The following is a 24,974-nucleotide window of genomic DNA, read 5'->3' as shown; positions in this document are numbered from 1 at the left end:
CCCCCGTATGAACTTTGACCTGCCATATCTCAAAATTCTCAATGCTGACAGAGGTCCAGTAAAGTTATTTTTGAGGTTGGTGGTCTTGAGAAGCTATATCCATCAAAAACAAAACTATGGACACCAAAACAACGTCATACCCACTAGCAACCGGACTATAAACTTGTCATTTTTGTTGCCAATAAACTTACTGCTAATAGCCCCGTTATTATCACATCACACCTCACAGCTATCTCAAAACTTGCATGGACCAGACCAGTTCAATGCCAGCTCCGATATATTGGTTGAGCAATTGAAGAAAAAAGCAGACGGCAAAACTGAAGTAATAATGCTGGAAGAATTGAATAAAGGTTGCCATGGACATCATCAGGAAGGTCAGTGATATTGATTGGTTATAAGAGTTGGCTCTCTAAGTCTCAGCCATAAGTATACCGACCATAATTCGAAATATCGCATCGATGCATAGCCGGATGACAGACGCACATAGCTGATGATCTTGTTAGTATACAGCATGTCTCAAAACAAATTGTGCAAGTAAAAATCGCCCTCTATGGCAATTAGAAAATACCGTTGTGACATGATGCTTACATCAACGTCAAGGGCGCTGTCTTAGCTCTCAAATGCCCCTGAAATGCCATTTGTTCTGTTCAATTTGTTTGTTTTAATCTCGAGATATGTTTAGTTAACAACGAAAGGGTAACATCACAATTTTGCCACTTTTAGGGAAGAGGGCTGCACATGCAAAATCAATGATAGCTGATGTTGATGCGTCTAATGCACTCCCCCTTCGTGGCTCGTGCATAAGACATGTAAGACGCATCAACATCAGCGCGCATGCATGATTTTGTCTAATTTCTCTCCCAACAAGTAATACGCGTTAAAGTGTGCAATAATTTGTTTGTCTTTAAGCATGTCTTGAGTGACAAAGAAAACAGTATTTAACATAATAAAATCATTTACATGCAGATATTTAATTTTACAGCAGAAAGTGAAATATCTCTTTCCTTTTTAATCTGTTTTAAGTGGGAAAAGAGAATCATATAATACCTGTACCATGATAAAACAGTAAATAACAGTAAAAACTATTTTTATTGTTGTATAATTGATGCGTTCTTTTGATTTCACGAAGGAACTCTTGATAAACCTGATGCTATCATTGATTTATATGTAGTCCTCTTGATCTTCCCTAGTAAAAGTGGCACAATTGTGATTTTACCCTTTCGTTGTTAATTAAACATATCTCGAGATTAAAACAAGCAAATTGAAGAGAACAAATGGCATTTGAGAGCTAAGACTACGCCCTTGCCATAGAGGGCGCTTTTCACTTGCACAATTTTTTTAGACAGCCTGTAGATTTATCAATAATGCCTGCTTTGATTTTTCCACAGGTAGCGTTTGGTGAAGATTTAAATATTTATGATGATGATGGTGATGATAAACAGTGTCCTTTTACAAAAGCTGTTAAATGTGCTATGCACGGGCTTGCTTATGCCGAGGAGCATCCATGGGATCAGGTATAGTTATCAAAGCCAAGAAAGGGAAAGAGAATGGTGAGAAAAACGAGGAGGGAAAAGAGAGGAGAGGAGAGGAGAGGAGAGGAATGGAATCGTAAGGGGAACAAAACCAACACGTGGATTTTGCTCTACAAAAATGAGTCTGCATTTTTTGTTCACTAGTTGTTATAATGGTGTAACCACAATATGTAAAAGTCAGCACTGAGTACAAAGATCTTTTCAATATCTCTATATGAAGCGTACAACGTGATTTCTTTGTAGATTCAACGTTGTATAGACCAAAGATTTGTCCCATATGTGACATCGCTGTTTATTGTTTTCGTTTTAGTTTAATCCGTCCAAGAGAGCTCGTCAATTTCGTCGTGATCTTTCCGAATCAGCACAGTTTATTCGTGACTCAGGACGTAGCTGTATCGAGAAGCAATTAGATCTTATACGCAAGGGTCAACCTTTAACACACAACGTACTTGCTCATATCCTTCAAGCAGCGTGTGCTGATGCAGATGGGTTACCAGAAATGGAAGAGATGATCGACCAGTTTGTGACTTTCTTTATTGCAGGTGAATCAATTGGTTTTCGACCCTGGTTTGAATCATTTATTGACCGAATAATTAGAGTATTCCACAGGCGTGGTAGTTTTGTAAATTCAAACTTTACACACATGCACATTTGTCTATTGTTGACCCCATTTTCTTTTTTTTTCACCCGAAGGTCCGTCGTGAACCGACGGCCTAAGATGTACCGATGGGTGGCGGTGGGAGCACCGGCCCCTGCCTGTACCCCGACCCCGACTGGTTAGGCCAATGGTTTAAAGTTTTTTAAGGGGGTACTACACCCCTGGCCAATTTCGTGCCTATTTTTGTATTTTTCTCACAAATTATAGCGCATTGGTGACAAGTAAGATATGTATATTATAGGGACTACTGTACTGAAAATTCAGCAACTCAAGGCAAGTAGTTATTGATTTATTGATCAAATACTGGTTTTCCCTCATTTTTTAGTGTAACTCCACAACTGTTGTCTGTGCTGAAATAAATTTTCCAGTGCAGTAGTTGTAGTCCTTGCCCCTATAATATACATATCTTACTTGTCATCAATGCGCTATAATTTGGGAGAAAAATACAAAAAATAGGCACACAATTGGACTGGGGTGTAGTACCCCCTTAAAGCAATATAATTACGACGATGGTGATTTAAGGATGATGATAACGATGGTGATGATGCTAAAGACGACGACGATGATGATTACAACGCCGATGATGATGATGATGATGATGATGATGATGATGATAATGATAATGATGATGATGATGATGATGATGATGATGATGATGATGATGATGATGATGATGATGATGATGATGATGATGATGATGATGATGCTGATGATGATGATGATGATGATGATGATGATAATGATAATGATAATGATAATGATAATGATAATGATGATGATGATGATGATGATGATGACGGCGATGAATATAGTGATATGACAATGATGATTCTAATTATATGGCTAATATTGCAGGTCAGGAAACAACGGCCAACTTGTTAACCTGGACGATTAAAGAACTAACCCAGAAACCACAAATAACATACAGGTAAACATAGATTTTTAAAACAAAAACCGAAAAGGAAAAGAATAGGCTACTTACGAAGCACGACAAAGATGAGGTGCACGATTATTCTGATCTGCTGATTATAATCCCCCTCCCCGTCTCTCTCCCTCTCACCCACCCCTCTCGTGCTCTGAAGTCACATAACGCATATTTATATGCGCTGGTGTGGTTCGAATGAGAGCTGTCAATCTTTCTTGGCCTGTAGCAAGTCTGGAGGTAGACTCAGGGAACCTCTATCATTATCGGGAATTGCCTGTTACACATGATCGCACACAAGGTCGTAGGCAATTGGTCGGACCTCATCTGCTCAGAACATATTGACCCAGGTCAGCATACCGCCATATCCTTCCCGACATGCTTAGTAGCCAAGTCCATAGAAGAGTGGATCCACACACTATGTACACAAATATACATTTGGCCACATTTTATTATACGATTAATACGAATTTATTAAACATGGTAACAAATATTCTCTAGCAATTCGGTTATAGATGGAACTGGTAGGCATATTATAAATTCGGGATATTAAATATCTTCCTGACCAGCCAGATCTACGCATGGTCAAAGACGAGTATCAGACCGACGCAAACTGGCTTAGTCTCCACATCAGCCAGTTTGGTTCCGCCCCTCCACAGGGAGCGTAACCTGTGTAGGAGACTCGGTCGGACCTGGTCGGACCTCATCTCTCCCCATCGATTGTGTCCTATAATCCCCGACATTGCCCTTATGAAGTCACATCGCCCTGGTAGACTGCGCTGCATTCCTTTCTTTTTTTTTTTTTTTTTTTTTTTGATAAACAATCCCGGGTAAACAATTCATACGTTTCCATGCATGAAACCATTTAAAATCTATGACGAAACACATCACATCTCCAGTGACTGCCCTGCCCAGAGAAAAAAGGACTGTAGTAGTTGGATATGACCTGTGTGACCCACCATATCTTAACACATAGACTCAACCTCTTTCATCTCGAATCTGAGATGAATGTTAATGAAGTGAAAATCAATGTGGGTGGTAAATCTTAACCAATAACAGATAGGCAAGCATACATGTTTATGCATTAGCCCAACCCACTGTGTTCACTGAACCCAACCCACGTGGGGTAGCTCTATCTGTGTCATTCAGATTTCCTTTGACAGCTTGACCATCGCGTATACGTGCGCGACGTCAAGCGTATACATTGGACCTTGTGCATATAATACGCGCTGGACGGCTATTCAAACGGCTTATTTTGTAAAAACCACAGGATATGTGCATAAACAGCCAAGACTGCATTTTTAATGTGGTAACATCATACCCACTATAGAGTGCATAGTTCATTTTATATTCGAAATACAGTAGACCAGTTTTCTCATGGATATCGGAGCTGTTGAATCAGAACAGGAATGATGCGTTTTCCATGGTCAGGTCAGAGAGATCAATTTAGGGAGTGATAAATTAAACTGGTCTACTACAGTAGACTAGTCTGGAGGCATCCGTGATACTCATAACCAGTCCACTCTTTGATGTCATTCATCCATCCTGCTGGTGGTCTAGCTTCTTCTTCGGTCTAGCCCTTCTGACACTTAACATGTGCTGTGATAGGCCTATGGCCTAATAATCTTAGTATCTTACTTGCGATGCTAGTTTGAAGTGTCAATTCCGTGCCATCTCCAGCATGCAGCACCCAGTCAATAACGATAATAATCAAGACTAATCTAATTGCTTGTAATATTTTCCTTTAACAACAGACTTAAAACTGAAGTAGAAGCTGTTCTTGGAGGCAAATCCGACATCGCTTTTGAGAATTTACACAAATTGGAATATACGATGGCGGTAAGGAGATTTTAATTTTACTTTTATGTTAGTTTTCACTGATTATAGTCCCCTTTTAATTTCGAGCCAAACAAAATGAGGTAAAACGAAACAATCGCATTTCATTCTGGCGCCTCGCCGATCGTATTATTGCTCGAAATATCAGTATCACGCAGTTGGGACGTATATTATAAGACGTACGACGAATAGCGATATGCACAATTTATACGTCACTGATTCAATGATACGATTATACAATGACATTAACATTCACGAGACGTGTTAGCAACCCGGGGCTAAAAAACTTAAATTTTACTGTATAAACTAAAGAACTTCAGGCTTATAGTTTTTCACGTGGTATTTTAGTTTTAGATCACCACTGGGGATTACAATCATGAAAAAAGTAGAAATTCGAAAAAAAAATTGAGGGTGTCGCTGTGGAGCAAATCCCACATTATGGCTTTAAAACATGCAGTGCAATCATTGTGTACAATCTTGCTCCACCTCCCCCCCCCCTATTTTTTGGATTTAGATTCTTGCAGGGCAAAATAAATGCCATTCACAACTTCCGTTGGCAAAAAAAGAATATTTCCGTTGGCACATTAACAAGTTTGTGCCCCCTAAGGTGACGGTGAAATAAATGTATTATTGGTTTTATTTATTTTCTTTCTATTATATATTATTTTAAAGGTGCTTAAAGAATCTCTTAGACTGTATCCACCAGCCACAGGCTCTGTGCGTGAAGCACCTAATGACTGTGTTTTCAGCGGAGTTAAAATACCCAAAGGTGCCATTGTGGTGGTAAGTATAATAATAATAATAATAATAATAATAATAATAATAATAATAATAATAATAATAATAATAATAATAATAATATAAAAAAGAACCACTAACTGCAAAATGTGGATATCCAAATAGTTTGCCCCGCAGGGCTACAACTAAGCACTAACTGCGAAATATGGATATCCAACAAGCTTAAACTATAAATTAGCCCCGAAAGAGGGCAGGGCTTGAAGAATGATGGAAATTATGGGGTAAAAAGTATTAAAAAAGTAGGGTTATGGTTAAGGGGTAGGGTTAGGACTATTTTTATTATTATTATTATTATTATTATTATTATTATTATTATTATTATATTATTATTATTATTATTATTATTATTATTAATATTATTATTATTATTATTATTAATATTATTATTATTATTATTAATATTATTATTATTATTATTAATATTATTATTATTATTATTATTATTATTATTGTAACATTGCGCTTTAAAATACAAATAAAACACAAAATATTCAACCTTGTGTATTTGTGTCATATACACATAATTTGTAGAGAATGGGCTGAATTTTTCTACCTTTTTTCCGCACTTGGATTGTTACATAATGGCATGTATCAATTGTAATTTAGGTTGCAACTTCATTGCATTCAAAATTCATACAAATTCTAAGAATAGGCTATAATAAAATAGATACAAACGCACCAGTTTTGTGAAATCATTAGAAAAAGTCGGCTCCTACTCAGGGTTATAGTAGTCAAGGATATCATATATTAGGTAAAACTAAGCATGAATCTGGGCCTTATTGTTTTGTTTTTACACCCTTGCTATATGTTAATTCTGTAAGGAACATGTCACATAATTTCCATTTTTCAAAACTGCCGGGAGATATTAGGAGATTCCTATTTACTGATGTGCACTCTACATATTAATATTCAAAAAGTCGTTATAATATCTTGTATAATAGCTTGTATAATATATCATATCGTATAAAACGTAGGCCTACATATTTATTTTTACCTGTTAGGTTTTAACCTATACCATGTCAAGAATGGAAGAATATTTCAAGGATCCATTGACCTATGATCCGGATAGATTCCTTCACGATGAAGACAAGTAAGTCATATTAGCAAGAGACCAATGATAATGTTCCGACTTGATGAAGTCGTATTATGGAAGTTGGCACCTTTTTGGACCAGATAGAGAATCTCTGTTTCTTTCTTTCTTTCTTTCTACCTTTCTTTCCACCTTTCAACCTTTCAACCTTCTAATATTTCTTTTTTTTTTCTTTCTTTGTTTCTTTCAATCTTTTTTTCAGCCGTTCTTTCAACCTTTCTTTCAACCTTTTTTAACCTTTCAACCTTCCAACCTTTCGGTCCGTGTAGAAATTCACATGACTCAAAAAATTACACATTTACTGAAATGAATGTCTACTTTCCTGTGAGTCTATGCTGATTGCTGATGCTGGCTTATTTACATGTATACAGAAAGAAATAAAGAATACAATTAAAGGATACACATTTGAAGGAAACCACACAATAACACAGAGCCAATAAACTGATTTTGTTTTTGTTGCTTTTAGTATAAAAACAAACAAACAAACAAACAAAAAACTATCAAACCTGATCCAAGTTTAACATTAAATATCATTATCATTTTGTCTACCACAGAGGAATGTATGCGTATTTTCCATTTTCACTTGGACCTCGGTCATGTATTGGACAACAGTTTGCAATGGTGGGTACACTATTATCTTACACTCTATTAAGGGTTTGAACAGGGTTCTACTCTTGTGACGAAGTATACACTCTAAGATAAGGTTTTCAATAGAACCATTGTGTCCTCTCAGGAGAACCCTCTCTCTTGAACCTCTAAAAATGTTTCTTTAATTTTGGAGAACCCTTAAAGATTCTCTAAAGAACCACAAACGGTTCTGTATCACATTTTTGGAGCCATTTTCGACGGGTTTGGAACTATTTTTGGTTCTTTTTAGAACTTCTAAGGATTCTCCTGAGAGGAGAACCTTTTTAGAACCTTAATTTCTTACAGTGTAGAGCCCTGTTGAAGTGAACTTGGAGCTTCTTGCAACCAATCAAGAGTTGAAACACACCGACCCGACCATATTATACATATACATGCAAGAAGCTGACCGGAAACTATTTGGTAACCGCGGTGTGGCAAATAGAGCAAAGAGCCTGCTTATTTTTCCCCTTGATTATTCAATACCATACTGCACATGCATTCTTTTTTGTTTCATCATTTGACAATTATTTTATCAATTCATAATCTGATATTACCAAAATATTATTAATCACATGTCATTTTTTCATTATGTTCATACAGATTGAAGCACGCGTAGTTTTGTCAAAATTACTTCAAAACTTTGAGTTTGTTTGGGTACCAGGCCAATCTGATGGAATGATTGAAGAAGTAACTACCAAGCCTAAAGATGGATGTAAATGTTATATCAAACTTGCAAGTCCATGAGAACTACCTGCCTGTTGGTCAAAAAGAAGTTTTCATTATTAATTGGACCAATCAGCAACATTGTTAGAATAATTTCCCACGTCCAAAAATTGGGGTGAATTATTTGCAAAGCTCCATTCTGATTGGTGATTAAAGTGAAAATCTATCATGTAACTGACCAATCAGAGGCAATGTTAGATCGGCAGGTAGTGCTCAGGGGGTTAAAAAGTTAGATGTGGTGAAGTGCCTGTTAGTCTTAGGTTCTGAAGCAAGTTTTTGTTATTCGTGATTACAAAGGAGCTGTGTGTACGGAATGGCATACATAAAGTAATTCTCATGGCAGTATTCTGGAGTTTTTGAAGCCTATTTATATTAGTTTCCGTACAACTACTCCAGACAACCATACCATAATCAAAGTGAGGAAGTACCAATGTGTTATAAATTGTGATAAGGAAACTCTTTGGTACAAATGGCTTAATTCTCCTCATGATACCAAGGCCATTACATACCTTTCGGCAAACGTTGTTAACATGATCATTCCATTTTAAGTTTGAATCAATAGAAACACCAAGATACTTAAACGAATTTACATTTTCAAGCACAATATCATTCATAGTTACATTAAAATCAATAATTTGTCTTGTTTTAAATGACGTACCCAGCAACATTACCTATGTTTTGTTTACATTTGCTTTCATATGAGGCCAACTATAATTAGCTTTATACTAGGGTCCACCACTGTGTTGTCTAGATCATGAGACAATGAGAAAAGTCGTTTTTGTCCATGGTATTCGTAGGTAAACTTAGCGAAAACGTCAAAAGTTACCTTCGAATAAACCAATTTGGACACAAATTACTCAGAAACCAGAAGCTCGGTAAAAGTTTAAAATGAAACACACATGACAGCTGACAAATCCAAGTATTTATCCCTTCTAATCTTCTTCGAATCTGATTTTTCTTTCAAATGAGCAGACCGTCGTCTATTTCAGTACATATTTTTCAACAATTAAGCCGTATTCAGGTTTGCATGGTGGGCATGTATGTGAATTCGCAACTTTCATTGACATATGATTTGATAGCAAACATTTATAAAGGCCTTCGTTATGTACCAATATGGGCATTGACATGAATGGCGGTGTTTCACAATACTGTCATGATGTCAAATTGTATTCGTAGGTAACATTCGGTTACCGAAATTTACCTATGAATACTTGCTTTTATTGTTGACATCTCCGAAATATTTAAACGCAGGCTATTGAAACTTGGTAGAAATAAAGAGTGTATTACCCTGCACCTATTGCTTAAAACTATTGTTTACTATTCTCTCAGTTTGTAGAAATGACACAGCTTTTAACATGTATTCGGAGGTAATGCATATTTTTTACCAAACCTACCTTTGTGTCATTTAGAATTTCTGGCAGCTAAACACAATAATAAAGATGTCCGAATGCAATGCATTTCAGTATTGGACATATCAAAGCTTGTATCAATTGCGCATATATTAGTGATTTCCATTTTTTAAAGATATATCTAGTGCTATGAAAATTGTATTCGTAGGTAATGTAAAAAATACCACTCAAAAATTATCACAAAAAATTCATAATTATGTACAAATATGTGAAAAATTGAACAGGCAATCTTTGAATACACACCTTTCAGGAAATCAATTTAGATTCAATCCAATGACTTCTTTTCATAACTGATTTAGATGTTTTAAAAATACTTTGAAAAAATGGGTAAAAATAGCATGTTTTGAGGTCTCTGTGTCTACGTTTTTCACAGAAAGGAGTCTTATTATATATGGCGCGAAGCGTATGATCAAGGCGAATAAACACAATACAAAAACAAATGCCAATTGATTAATACTTTTAAGTTATGGCCCTGAACATGCCGTGTACACTTTTCGTTGGATTCGACCAGCTACAACCCTGCATATAATTATTTCAAGCGAGGGCTTGGAACCTGAAATGAGTATGTTCAAATTATTACCTTGAAAAATATTTAGATTTAAAATAGTCTCTCTAAACAATAAAATATTCGCATAAAACGTTGATCTTCCCATTTTCTACAGTTAATTTCGAAATTTGAGAGTATTACTTTTGACATAGAATGTATACACTCTTGGAAAAGTTGTCTTGCATGTAGTACCTCACGAAGAACTAAAAAGGTTTTGCAAAGGCCAGAAAGAACAATTTTAGACATGAAAAGGTTCTGTAAATGTCAGAAACAACTATTTTGTGTGTTTGTTATTTCCCAGAACCCTTTTCTCTTTAACTGTCCTGATCTTAATTTTTTTTCTAATATATATAAATATAGGAACATCTCACATTTTTCGAGATATTAGGAGATTCCTATATAACAGATGTGCACTCTACACATTAATATTTAAAAAGTCATTATTCTTGTATATACCATATCGTATAAAACATACATATTTGTTTAAACCTGAACATGAGAACACTGCTGCCACATACACCGCTGCCACCACCACCCCTGATTTGATCAATTGGATTTGGTGCAATTCTGCAAATGTTCAAGATATCTTAATGAAACTCTCAACAATGAAATATCAATATCTTAGCTTTCTTTTGATACCAAATTTACTGTCATATCTTTTTTTCTACCAAAGATACACTCAAAAAACCAAAATGATTACAGTGAAAAGTGTGAAGCCACCACTCTTTTTGGGTATTGACTTCAAAACGCATGGCCTCATACATCACTGACACTGGCTACATGTAGAGGCATGTAACTAAAGGAATTGAAGGAAATGTCAGGGTTGTGACTAAATACAGTCACAAAACGTACAAAGATGCCCGTGCTTTAAAAAATTCTTTCTTGTATGGCTTTTTAAGCTCCCCTGATACATTCAAGGAGGGTGATTTATAGCTCACACTAAAAGCATTTAGTGAAGGTTGTAGGATAATGACAGCTCTAGCTCTCCTCAAAACAATAGACCTGAAAATGCTCAGATTTGATATGATGTGTAATGTCTCCTTTTGAGAAATGTTTCTTGCAAAACTTACATAAATGTTCAGATTTTTGATGAAGTTGTAGATCTTGCTTTGTAAAATGTGTCTTGCAAAACACACACAAATGCTTAGATTTGGGATGAAGTTTGAGATCTTCCTTTGTGAAAAGCTCCTTGCAATATTCACATAAAACATGTAAATGCACAGACTGGAGATGAAGTTTGAGATCTTCCATTGTGAAGAACTTCTGACAATAAACACATGTATGCTGAGACTTGAGATGAAGTTTGAGATTTCTCTTTGTGAAGAACTTCTGGCAATAGTCACATTTATGCTTTGAATTGATATGAAGTTTGAGATCATCCTTTGGAATGAACTTATGGCAATAAACACATTTATGCTGAGACTTGAGATGAAATTTGATATCTTCCATTGTGAAATGCTTCCTGCAATATGTACATCTATGCTTGGACTTGAGATGACGTTTCAGATCTTTCTTTGTAAAGAACTTCTGGCCAAAGAAGCAATGAACACATTTATGCTTAGACTTGAGATGACGTTTGATATCTTCCATTATGAAAAGCTTCTTGCAATATGCACATACTACACGTAAATGCACAGACGGGAGATGAAGTTTGAGATCTTCCTTTGTGATGAACTTCTGGCAATGAACACATTGATGATTTGACTTGAGATGAGATTTGAGATCTTCCTCTAGAAAAGGTTCCTTGCAATATGCACATACAAGATATAAATGCTCCGACTTCAGAAGAAGTTTGAGATCTTCCTTTGAGAAAAGCTTCTTGCAACACACACGTACATCAGGATGCTCAGACTGGACATGAACTTTGAGATCTTCCTTTGAGAAGAATTTCTGGCAATAAACACATTTATGCTCGTTCTCAAGATGTAGTTTAAAATATTCTGCTGTGAAATACTTATTGCAGTCGCTACAAGTGAACTGCCCAAACTTTTGATGAAGTACATGACCATTCTTTGTTAAATACTTATAAATACAATATACACAATAATGATCATGAGTTCGATGACTTTCCACACCTTTGTACTGATAATCTGGACCACAATACCTACAGGTTCTTACAGGCTGATGTAAATTTTCTTCAGGTATAAGTAGATGACAACAATTACACTTAAGCTGACATTGATCTGATAGTGATGTATACAACTCTTCATCCAATGTCCAGTACTTGTTATTTTTACTGCTCTGCATCGACTGTGGCACATTTCCAGTCACTCTTCTTCTGGTGTATTTCTTCTTAACCTCAAACTTACTCAAGTAACATTTTGTTATTTTGGAAGATGCTTTGAAATGGTAGCTTCTTTGATGTCGGTTTTTATGTCTCTTGAAATACTCAAAAGAAGAGAAATGTTTCTTGCAATAACTGCATTTGAAAACGGCAAAGTATCTCATTTTGATCTATGCATGTATGTTGGTATATCAGACTTCAAGTTGCTTTTCAATTGCAGTCTAGCTTTATCATTCCTAAAGATATCACATGCTAAAACTACCATTTTTGGATTTTTTTTATACCATCCTTGAAGCTTTTGTGTTTGCAGTTGGTTCACAATAGTGAATTGTGTTCATCAACACTGACACAGATGCCCATTGTTATGTATTTCTGCAAAAGAAGCAAAATATACATACAAAATTAGCAACACTAGATCTTCGTATCGCAACACATAGTGGCGTACGTGCAGGACAAACGCAAAATACATTTCCGAGAAAAACGTGTTTGAAGGATATGCTACTAATAACATAGTCAGTACTCCTCCAATAATATCTCACATTTGAAATTGAAGTTAAAGGATTAAACTATTAAACTGTAACTTAAATAGTTAAAAAGGAATAACTTGTACATGATATATCTAGCTCTAAACTTATACGCCACTATGTGAAACGGTAGATTTTGGTGTTTTGGTGGATTTTTGCAGCGTAAGTCGCACGTACGCCACTATGTGAAACGGAAGATTGGGAGGTTTCAGCAGGTTTTTGAAGCGTAAGTCGCACGTACGCCACTATGTGAAACAGAATATTTGGGGTTTTCGACTGGTTTCTGAAGCGTACGCCACATTATTGACGGATGATGTGCCTAAATGTCATCAAATCCGATTTTCGCCGTTTCACATAATGGCGTATGATAATCGTACGTCAGTTTGTGAAACGGAAGATATTGGATTCTTACGGGATTCTTAACTTAAGTCAATTAATTAATTAACGTTATTTATTAATTAAGTATAGTTGAGCTTTCTAAGGTCTTTACTGGGCAAGACAGAAACAGCTCATTAGTCCGACGGGATATCAATCAGAAAAGGGTTAATGTAAGGGTTTAGGGCATTTAGGATTAAGGATAAAGTGAGCGTTAGGGTTGGCATTAGAGTTAGGGGTGTCATTTTCTTCTGAAGGGGGTCATAAATATGTCGGTGACCGGAGTCCATTTTTATTCGCGGGCTAAATTTTGTTGAAAATTTGTACGATCCCTTTCCGCCCACACAAGACAAATTATTCATTGTTGGAACTAAGACATGGAGCGCGCAAAAACTTAGATGCATCGGTGTTTTAACCGATGAAACCATATTGTTTTTCAATTTCCAAACTTCAGTTACTGACGTGGTTCTATTTACTCGGTGTATTTTATTGGCTTCATCGTAACAAATGGATAACCATGCAAAAGGCTAATGAGAATTTTTTTTAAAGGCAAGTCAATTTTACGAACCCATGCTTAGGAAATGCCTCCCCTGGTTCATATAACATGTATAAGACTTCATTTATGTTGAACTACGCCAGTATAGAAAGCAACTTCGTAACTTCATTTTCAAACTTGCGTGTGAAACGACAGTAAGTAAACAAGTATTCTTTTTGTTGAAGTTGTCGGATAGGAATTGTTGCTTCAAAAGAGTAACAATGTCGTTGGTCGTTGGAGACTCTACTCCTCTATACCGAGAAGTTATCGAAGAAAATGGAAAAAGGAGGGTGGACAATTCCCAATCTTCATTTGGGTCGCTTTCGCAAATTGACGAACCAATTCGCGTTCTACTTTTACACCCAAATGAGATTGGAAAATGCCGCGAAAATCCTCTTACGGAGAAAGGTAAACGAATTCAACTGACAAAGATGTTGGTGTTGATTTTGATTCCTATATTGGCTTTAGCAGTTCTGGCAGTGATGGATTTAAATTCTATTGCAAGAAACAACAACGTTGATGTTGAAGTGAGAAATGTCATACGGTTTAGCCGTGACATAGGGATGTTGCTGAGTACATTACAACGCGAAAGGGACATGGCGGCTCTTTATGTGAGTGTTATTGGTTCGGAAGACAACGCATATCTTACCGAAACGTATCCTTTAACCGATATGGCACTAGATGAATTAGATTACTGGCCGGTAGTGACAAGTATCTTAAACGAACTTCCATTCTTTCGCAAGAAGAGTGATTTTAAAGAGCACTTGGCAAACCATCGTGCCAATCTCAAACGTAATGACACCACTGTCTACAAAGAAATTGACTTCTACACCAGCGCTTTGCAGATCTTTATTGACTGGCTTTATGAAAGTGTTGGCAATTCTAAAGGTCATGCCATCTGGCAAACACTTGTAGCGTACCAGCTATTGATTGTCAGCAATGTTGACACAGGCATTGAACGCACTTTAGGATCGGTTTTCTTTGCAAGAGGTCAGTTTGACAGACATGAAGACTACGTTTGGTATCTTGACAAATATAACGTCGGAACATGGAATTTCGTGGCATCCATGCGGTACTCAACCTTGATCACCAACTTATACGAAATGGAAGTTGAATCATTATCGGTCAACTTTACACACAATATCGCGCGAATGAGAAAAGAAATTTTAGAATACGGCGATGTAATGTACTCTGGATTTCACGAGCCAAATTTTGAAGAGGCGACTCTATGGTTTGACAGCATGACAGTCTACATCGAGATCTTGGAAACTGTACAAAAGAACATGGCTGACGAAATCTTGGCCCGACTGCAAAGTGACCTTGAATCTGACACAAAATCAATCGCAATTAGTATCTCACTTGTTATTATTGTAATCATCATGTGTCCTTTGATTCTTCGTGCCTTCTGGTCACTCACAACTGACATTCAAAACTACGCGCTTACACTTGCTGCTCAGACTAAAGCATTGAACAAAGAGAAAAGGCGTTCCAATTATCTTTTGTATTCGATGATACCAAGGGTTGTTGCGGAGCAACTAATGAAGAACAGGAACGTTGAGGCTGAATCCTACAGCAATGCCACTGTCTTCTTTTCGGACATTCCTGGGTTTGACCAACTTTGCTCAGAAAGTACTCCGATGCAAGTAAGTAGAGTTATGATAGTAACAATGACAAGTGTTCTGTTTTATATAAAATTTGCCTGCATAATCAAGAGATATGAAAGTACTTTATAACTTTTCATATATAGACACAAACAGTCTCAAACCACTGACTTTGTGAAGGACGGGGCATTGTGTATGAAATAACAAATTTGTTAATGCATAGATAGAAAATACTTTTCAGCGCTACTGAAAAAACAGGTTCGAAGCGGCATTTCGAATTCTTTGTCTCTGACGTTTCTTTTGAGTTATAATACATTGATTTAAAAGAAGGATCAACGTCAATGAAAGAAAACATTAAAGATCGTAAAAATCCTTCTTCAGAATTGTAATTCACAGAGCGAAATGTGACATAATTATATGATATTCTTTGCCATGCAACCTTAAGTAATATAATATAAAATCCCGTCGATCATGCCACTGTTTTAAGTAATCATGATGGTCCTTGTTGTTCTTGTTTTCAGGTTGTAGAAATGCTTAATGGCCTATACTTGGTTTTTGATTATCGTATTGATCGTTACAAAGTCTACAAGGTGGAAACAATTAACGAAACATACATGCTAGCATCCGGTAAGTCTACAAACAAACAAACAAACAAACATATAATCCAACATACACGTTTCAACCATACTAAGGTTCATTATTACTAATTACGTATCTATTACACAGTTTTCAATGGGAAATTATTGCTAATTTTGGGCGGAATTTTCTCATATTCAGATCTCTCATAGTTAAACGCCACCAATTTCAAGTAAAACTAGATGATTTAGATGCCAAATGATCAAAAACTCAACATCGGTTGACCCGATATATTTCTTGTTTTAACGCACTGTACTGAAAACACCTAAAAATGGCAGGGCGCCCTCGAAGCTACAATTAAGTATGACGAATATTAAAAACCGATGCCACGTGCGTTAGAATTTTGGTAATTCATTACAGTAAAAATGTCATATGATGAGAGAAACTACCATTTAGAAGTGTCAAACCCCAAAATGTACTTTTTTCGCTATATGACTTGGTCAACTTCAGTGATTTTAAAGCAGTCTTTTCAGATGCCACACAAACAAATAGTTCCTCGTCGTATTTCCATGCATTGCCCAGCCCTATCATACCTATTAGTTGTATAAGGGATTCCGATTGCAGATCGGGCGAGCTCGCATGTAATAGGGATATCATATTGTTCGAAGAGCTATCACCAAGTTTCCATCATGTTCAAGTTGCTATCTTGCTTACTGTAGGTGATGATTTTGCTGGATTGTCGAAGGTTGATGCCGGGTGCAATAATTGGTGTCACACCGCAGAACTGGCAACGGTAGCTTTAGATCTGATTTACCACGCTAGCAGCCTTGAGGTTCCTCATAAGAAACACAAGAAAATCAAGATACGAGTCGGCATGCACACAGGTAAGTTACGACAACAAGTATGAAGTGTAAATATTAAAAAAGGATAATAAGCCTTAGCGAGTGCAGCCCGTCATTCAGAGGACTCGGTAATCAGAAGACCCGCTATTCAGAATACCCATTTTTTCAGATGGCCCGCTAGTCAGACTTTTCTAAGGTAGCGGACCATCTGAATAACGGACTTTTGAATAGTGACCTTTTTTTCTAGCGGGCTGTATCCTTTAACCCCAGAAGACCCGCTATTCAGAATGCCAACTATACAGAATTCTGACTAGTGGGCTGTTTTATTCATATGAGAGAACTGAGTTAGCCCTAACCCTAACCCCTATAACCCTAACCCTGAGAACTGGTTTTTCTGAGTGGCGGGTTGTCCGAATACAGGGTATGATTCTGCAAAGGGTCCGTTAATCAGAAGGCCCGCTACTCAAAAAAATATTTTCTGTGTAGCGGGCCTTCTGATTAACGGGTTTTCTGATTAGCGGACCTTTTGGTTAGCGGGTAATTTTAAATGAAACTGTCCCACTGTCTACGCAACTGGGCGACGGCGAGTTAAAAGTAGGCGTCCTCTCTATTATTATTATTAATGGAAATAATGTGCGTTTTCAGAGAGCCGCACATACCACAAGATGGCAACGCCCAGTACACTGAAAGCGGCCTCAATAGGATGAGCAAAGATGTATTATGATTATTTGATCCACGTGACTTTTAGCAGGCGTCAACTTGAATAGCAATTTATAATCCCGGGTTAACAATAATGACCGTTGCTGGTAGCCCGGTGTTCTATGATAGTGATCTTGCAGTTTGACCTAATTTAAAGATGGCAGCAGATGTGCGGTTTACGTCTCACGAACAAGAAGAGATCAAGAGATCTAAAATGATAACATTTACTTGTACCTCCGGTATTCTATGCGACTAACCATGCGCTTTGACATAAATGAGCTTTAACCCTCCTGGAGGTACGATGGCAGCAAATGTGCGGTTTCTGTTCTCACGAAAAAACCTCACAAGATTCACTGGAGAACCATGTGTAGCCTATTCTATTGACGGTTTGTCCGTCACGGCACCTGAGCGTTAACTGGTCCGACAGCACTAGATATTCGTACATGACGCGGTACATGAGCGCCGTGGAATCACGTAACATCAGTGTATGTACTGCGTTCACGTTCGTTGACTTAATGCTGTCTACCGAAAACACACCCTTACCCATTATTTGCAAGGTATGATTAATGCTACGTTTTACCGTTTTGTCATATTTGTTGTCAGGTCCCATTGTAGCGGCAGTGGTTGGATTAAAGATGCCACGGTATTGTTTATTCGGCGATACCGTTAACATTGCCTCAAGAATGAAAACTACTGGACTACGTAAGTATATTAATCGTTGTATCATATGGTTTTCATCCAAAATGATGAACTCAAATTGATAATAAAGGAGTTGCCCAACCTAGTCACGATACTAAAATGATCATATGAATCATTCTTATATACAACTGATCTTATTTAACGTTACGCAAGGTTTTGCAATTAGAAAACAAACATTTTGGGGCTTACATAGCAAAGACTTGGAACTAACGGAGTTTCAATATAGAAGAGCCCCGCAGGGCATGAATTGTACAATTTGAAGGTATTGACATTTTGGAGGGACACGAAAACTGCATTACTGTTCAAAGTAGTTGTGTTTAATAGTTGAGTGTGTTTGATGTCCCCTGCAAAATGAAAATACTTTCAAATTTGACATTTTGTACTGTTCCCTGTTCTGCCAAATGAGTAACAATGAACGTGGGTGGTTTTTCCTACCCAGTCACGATATTTATTTGAAATGGCGATTCTGCTATTTGTTGACAAAATAAATGACGCAGTAGAGGATCATAACCCCACGATTATTGGAGAGTATTTTACTTTATTATTTTACTCTTTAAGAAAACATTGAAATATTGAGTGCTCCTTTTAAAAGGACTGCTAAGCAGTCAATCGATAAGGCGTTCGACTATGGTGCGAGAGGTTGCGACTTGTTGTGGTAAAATTGAGCAACCTTGAAATTCCCCTGGACAAGGGATTTACTGCTAATTGTCTCGTTGTAATCCTTACGAAACTCGGGGAGCTGATCCTGGTTGCGAAGGTTATTTGTTGAATGTCTAGGCTGTGCGTTCTTGAAGCTGCAAAGTCCCTGAGTTGTTGTTAAATGGTTTGGTTTATGGAATGATGTGGAGCCTTAGTAGTCAGCGACAACTAAGTGTGCTGAGGCTTGTGGATCAAAGTATAGGCGTAGCGTACTATATTTTTAAACCGAATTCTTATACCTCCGAGGAGTAACTGTTTTTGTATTAATTTATATCTCAACAGCTATGCGAGTGCAAATAAGTGAGACATCTTACTTAAAGTTGTTAGAAACAGGAGGGTTTACAATGCTCAAGAGAGGCCCTGTTGATATAAAGGTGAGTTAGCCTGACTAGAGTCCCAAGGAAATGCCGTTTAGTTGTCATATTTGTAGCACGGTTCCCTTTGTAGTGGCAGTGGTTGGGTTAAAGTGTTCAGAACATACTTGCATATGGCTATTTTTATGGACAGCCTCGTGTCTTTATTCTTTAGTGTTTTGACCTGAAAGTGGAGGGTAAATAAAAGAGTGTTATTATATGAAGTTGTGCTCCCCAAGTAATTTTAGGCATAACGGTAATTTTTGAGAAATTGAGAAGAAAAGAAAGAGAACCTAACGTCCGGCAGACGAACATCAGTTCTCAAAAGTGCACAATTTTTAAAGATATCTTTATGAATACGGCAGACAGCCAAATCCTGATTCGGCTTTTTGTAAATCCATATTACTCCTCCATTATTTTTGAATTAGCGAATAAGGTATCAACGCTTTACCTAATAGCCGGCAGCATATCAATATTTTAAACGGTGATTAGATGATAATAGGGTTTAGGGAACAAACCAAAAGATCGATGACGTCCTATAAACGAAACTAGTTTCGTTTAGGGAGGAGGGGTAAAATTACTCGATTACGCTTGTACAAAAACATCGGTCTGAAGAATGTGTCATTATAATTATTATGTTAAAATTTTTAAAATTTCATTATTACGTTTCTGGTAGGGAGAGAGGGGGTCGGCTGAGAAACGAAACTAGTTACGTTTATAGGACATCATCAATCTTTTGGTTTGTTCCCTTAGCTAATGGTGCATCGGAGTACGGGCGACGATGATAACCATTAAAAATGATATGCTGCCCTCTGTAGGTAAAGCATTGATCACTTGTTTGCTAATTCAAAAATAATGCATGCGCAACATGAATTTATCAAAAGCCGAATCCAGATTCGGCCGTCTGCCGAATCCATAACAATGTGTATGATTGGTGTCAATCCCTTTAGAGGGCAAGGAAAAGACCTGTCATTGATTTAAGTATTAACTTGTTTTATTAATCGATTTATTCATTAGGGCAAAGGTGTGATGAATACTTATTGGGTTGTAGCCAAAGATAACTTCCAGCAAGTTACGGAGGATACGGCCACCAACCATCTCCTAAAGTCAGATGCTCATGAGTACAAGTATCAGTACATGTACAACAACACATATACCAGTCGCATTCATTACAGCGAACATCACCAAAGTGTTTGTGCCAATGGCATCGACTTCTGTGATTATCTAACGGCACAACCAGTATCGTGATAAGATTTTACAAAGAAGCGCAGAAGCAGAAGTGCAATGATTTATAGTGCGCTACGCACAGGCACAACGCCTAGATGTTGATCCACAAGCCTCAGCACACTTTACAAGTTGTCGCTGACCACTATGGCCCACATCATTCCATAAACCATTCAACCATTCAGGGACTTTGCTGCTTCAAGAGCGCACACCCTAGACATTCCACAATCAATCAGTCTTTATTTCATTCAAAATACAACAATACAATAACAGCAAAACAACACATTTGAATGAGGAGATGCTCAGAAGGCCAAAAAGGCCTGAACAAACACCCCCTTTACCTTAGCCTAAGTTTCTTAATTTGCCTACTAAAATACAGTTACATACATACAAACACCCCCTCCCCCACCCTCTTTCATACATTCATGTAGAACGAACTAAGCAGGAAAAAAATGATGAATAAAGAACATGCAGAATATAAGTGTAAGACAAATTAAGATTTCATAACATATGCTCACGTATATCGCAAAAGAAAGATGACATTTTGTGAATATAGTATAAATGCTAAGAGATCAGTTAATTTTAATCGATTTTTTGTTTTAAAAGGGAGAAAAATAAAAATAAGTAAATCAAAACTAAGAGGTATTAAGTGTACATTTCCATAAGGTTTGTTTTAATTTGGGATCTAAAGAGTTTTACTAATTGTAGCCGTTTTGGCGCATCTGGCAATCGAATGCCATTTTCTTGGCCCGGTGGTTCTTATTGTTTTGTTAGCAAACTCTGTTTTTGTAAGACAGATCTTGTAATCTTCAGCGTTTCTTGTGTGATTCCTGAGGTGATTCCTCTGCTCAACGAAATAACTATTGAAGGCCTTTGGTAACGGATTGGTATCATACTTGTACATAAAAGTGCTTAGTTCGAGATCATAACTATCATAAACATTAAGCAGATTGTAATTCTTGAAAATAGGGCTGAGTGACTTAAAAGTGACTATTCGATATCATTCTAAGGGCTTTTTTTTTTTAAGTTTGAAAATCTTTTCCAAATATTTTGACAAGTATTTCCCCATGCTAAGATACCGTAGTTTATGTAAGGAAGTATTAAAGTACAATATAGTGAATACATTATTCGCTCGGGAACAAAATGTTTCAGTTGGTTTATTACACCAACACCTCTAGATATATTCTTTGAGATGTTGGTAATATGAAATTTCAAGTTAGATTCTCATCAATTGTCACTCCAAGAAATTTGGTCTTATTCAACCTTTCCAGGATTACATTATCTAATATAATATTATTAGTAACATTGTACAATACGCGTGATGTTTTGTGATTTGTACCAAGCACCATATAATTAGTATTGCTTGCATTCACTGATAGCTTATTATTAACTAGCAATTATTAACTTCTTTTAATTCATTGTTGATAAGATCGTATTTGGACACAATGTCCTTATGTGAATAAGTTATAGTAGTATCATCGGCAAACACGACAAGAACATCACCAAAGTGTTTGTGCCAATGGCATCGACTTCTGTGATTATCTAACGGCACAACCAGTATCGTGATAAGATTTTACAAAGAAGCGCAGAAGCAAATAACCTTCGCAACCAGTATCAGCTCCCCGAGTTTCGTACGGGTTAATACAACGGGACAAATTAGCAGGGGAATTTCAAGCCAACTCCATTTTTTCCACGAGAGCGTACTAGGCACCGCCAGGGTTCGAACTCGCAACCTCTCGCACCATAGTCGAACGCCTTATCGATTGAGCTAACTTGACTGCTACAAAGGAGATAATTATTTGCTTATGATGAAGATAATATGATGAGACAAATCAGCTTGGTCAGGCAGGGGCGCAGCCAGCTTTCTTGGTCAGAGGGGGCAAAATTAATTTTTGGGGGAACAGACGACAAAAATTGCAGTTACATCATACAATACACATACCGGTTTTGTTGTTTAGAGAGACTGTACATGTCTTCGAGCTTCTAAATAAGGCTTTATTGTGACGATGTGCGCAAAAATTTGTATTTTACAATAATTTCGCCCATGATCGAAATAAAAAGAGCTTTATAGTGACAATTTGCGCGCGCAGAATCAAAATTCCGGTTTTTACTCGATTAAAATGTATAGTAAAGTAACATAACCTGCAAAAATCAAGACGTTCAGGTGCTGTAATTTTATCAAATTTCGATACACACTACGTACGTACATGGCGAAAGAACCGACACGAGTTACGTTCGACGGAGTGGCTCGCATTGGTGACATATGCGCTAGTATTAAAGAGCGATTTTCTTGGTATTGCCTTACATATCTGACAGCTCCATTTTGCCTGAAACGGTTCTTATTTTTTGTGTTCAGTAATCACCATTCTTTTGTCTCCGTGACATCAGAGGGGATTTCCCTAAAGACGAATGCAAAACTTGTAGTGGTTATTACTAACAATAGTAAGTAAACTCCACGAACCAGATGACGCTTTCTTCCGTGCAGTGACGGATATGGGACGCTCAATGTCTATTAGTTTGATACCTGCTACAACGAAATTAGTCTAGAGGCGCAAAATTAATAGTTTTGAGACATCCTGGCTGCTGAATTCATGTTCTTTGTTTGTCGCCAGTAATATGTCCTTCGTTAATGGCTCATTGTGTCCTCATTCCCAAAGAACATACAGACATATTATTGGCTTGAACAGGTGCGCGGCAAACAAAGAATGGCAATTCAGCAGCTAGGATCAGGAGGGTGAAAGTGCATAGGAACAATGCCGGAAACTACGTCACGCTATTGTTCGACTTAAACTACATCATTTTTAACCCCTTCCGTTTCCGTTAATACAGCTTTAGTCTCCTCCACCTTCGCAACACGGTACGTGGAGTGACTGGAATCACAATGACAGCGGAGGAGAATACTAGCTGGTCAGACAATTTAATTCTATCAAGCATATAATACCTGAACAATCACCGTCATTTGATCGATTTACTACAGAATATATTGTATACACAAAATATAATTTTAAATAAAATCATGTCGAAGACAAAATGGCCGCTAATCCGCCTATTGTCTAGACTTAAACTACATCTTCCGGTTTGTTACGTAATACTAGGATGCCATGCCCTGCTAGGATGTCTCGAAAGTACCGATTTGACTTGAATGATTGAACATTGGGCCTTCCCTACTTCGGCTGTTGTATTTGTACATTTAAAACCAAATTAAAAGGCCGCTATGGACTCTTTACTTTCTTTTAAGATGATATAAGTTAATTGAAATGCACCTACTGTAAACTATTTCGATGTGGCGATGACTTTGCATGTTCACGATGTTTGTCAATAAAAATGACTTTTTAAAATAAATATGTGTTAAATTTCAGTGTTTCTTTGACTTTATTTATTTTGCAGCAATGAAAACAAAGCCACTCTAATATTTATTATTAATCATATATGAAGAGCTTAGTTGCAAAAGCCCTATATACATCCACCTCTTAAGGGCTGGGGTATGAACGTTTGGACAGTATTTATTTTGGGACATCAGAGCACATCAGACATATCGAATTGCATTCTGAATACGAAGAATGTCATTCTGATATCAAATAATTTTGATTTTTGAAATTCGCAATTTAATACACATTTTATGGCAAATCATTAAAATTGATATTTTTGATATTTAACAGTACTTGAAGTAAACTTTAGAAATCTGATGATTTATACTTAAAGTGTATGTAGGTGGGATGAAAAGCCGACGATCAATTGAAAATTTTGACCTTTCGTATTGAAGATATGGATTTTTTTCCCAAAACACCAAAAAAAAATTAGGTCTTTTGGGAAAAAATCCATATCTTCAATATGAAATGTCAAAATTTTCAATTGACCGTCGGCTTTTCCTCCCTGCTACATACACTTTAAGAATATAACATTAGATTTATATAATTTACTTCGAGGACTGTTATATATCAACAATTTGAAAATATCAAATTTTTATAATTTGTCATAAAATTTGTATTATATTGTGATTTTCAAAAATGAAAATTATTTGATATCAGAAAGACATGCTTCGTATTCAGAATGCAATTGATAGGTCTGAGGTGCTCTCATGTCCCACAAAAATACTGTCGAAACGCAATAAACGCTCATTTTAGATCCCTTAATGAAATTGAGTTATTGGCATGACATTACAGTGTGGGTAAAAAAGAAATGATAAAATAAGGGACCGTTCACAAACACTTGTTAGGGTGGCCTGATGCAAAAAGGGGGGCCCTGAAAATTTTTGACCCTCCTAAGGGGGGGGCTGAAAAAAATGACCACAAATTTTCCTGGAAAAATTAAATTTATATGCTTTTCTATGGGGTTGACGCATAATTTTCATGTCAAAAAGGGGGGCCCTGAAATTTTTGTTTGAGGTCTGTAAAGAGGGCCCCCTTACAAGTGTTTGTGAA

The 24,974-nt window shown here is 36.9% G+C and overlaps 2 protein-coding genes across 2 annotated transcripts; both read left to right on the top strand.

The window, feature by feature from the left end:
• The first annotated feature begins 238 nt into the window (after positions 1 to 238).
• LOC140166328 (cholesterol 24-hydroxylase-like) lies at positions 239 to 9,676 on the top strand. The gene is made up of 9 exons (XM_072189762.1): positions 239 to 374; positions 1,389 to 1,514; positions 1,843 to 2,074; positions 3,046 to 3,118; positions 4,867 to 4,951; positions 5,621 to 5,731; positions 6,748 to 6,836; positions 7,391 to 7,457; positions 8,064 to 9,676. The coding sequence occupies exons 1-9, from the start codon at positions 357 to 359 to the stop codon at positions 8,205 to 8,207; spliced, it is 945 nt and encodes a 314-aa protein (XP_072045863.1). The 5' UTR covers positions 239 to 356; the 3' UTR covers positions 8,208 to 9,676.
• A 4,405-nt stretch (positions 9,677 to 14,081) lies between these two features.
• LOC140166873 (uncharacterized) lies at positions 14,082 to 20,623 on the top strand. Its single transcript, XM_072190361.1, has 6 exons — positions 14,082 to 15,503; positions 15,983 to 16,120; positions 16,813 to 16,921; positions 18,182 to 18,280; positions 19,259 to 19,350; positions 20,347 to 20,623. The coding sequence occupies exons 1-6, from the start codon at positions 14,082 to 14,084 to the stop codon at positions 20,575 to 20,577; spliced, it is 2,091 nt and encodes a 696-aa protein (XP_072046462.1). The 3' UTR covers positions 20,578 to 20,623.
• The last annotated feature ends 4,351 nt before the right edge of the window (positions 20,624 to 24,974 follow it).

Source organism: Amphiura filiformis, chromosome 12 (genome assembly GCF_039555335.1).
Source record: "Amphiura filiformis chromosome 12, Afil_fr2py, whole genome shotgun sequence".
Classification (NCBI taxonomy): Eukaryota; Metazoa; Echinodermata; class Ophiuroidea; order Amphilepidida; family Amphiuridae; genus Amphiura; species Amphiura filiformis.
Note: the sequence above shows the minus strand (reverse complement) of the source record. Positions and strands in the feature narration are given on the sequence as shown.

Excerpts from the sequence above, each read along its gene's own strand:
- LOC140166328 (XM_072189762.1), top strand. Across the intron at positions 5,732-6,747 it reads CCAAAGGTGCCATTGTGGTG|GTTTTAACCTATACCATGTC; the intron begins GTAAGTATAATA and ends TTTACCTGTTAG. Across the intron at positions 7,458-8,063 it reads TTGGACAACAGTTTGCAATG|ATTGAAGCACGCGTAGTTTT; the intron begins GTGGGTACACTA and ends ATGTTCATACAG.
- LOC140166873 (XM_072190361.1), top strand. The coding sequence starts at position 14,082 with ATGTCGTTGGTCGTTGGAGACTCTACTCCTCTATACCGAGAAGTTATC. Across the intron at positions 16,922-18,181 it reads ACGAGTCGGCATGCACACAG|GTCCCATTGTAGCGGCAGTG; the intron begins GTAAGTTACGAC and ends ATTTGTTGTCAG. Across the intron at positions 18,281-19,258 it reads AATGAAAACTACTGGACTAC|CTATGCGAGTGCAAATAAGT; the intron begins GTAAGTATATTA and ends ATATCTCAACAG.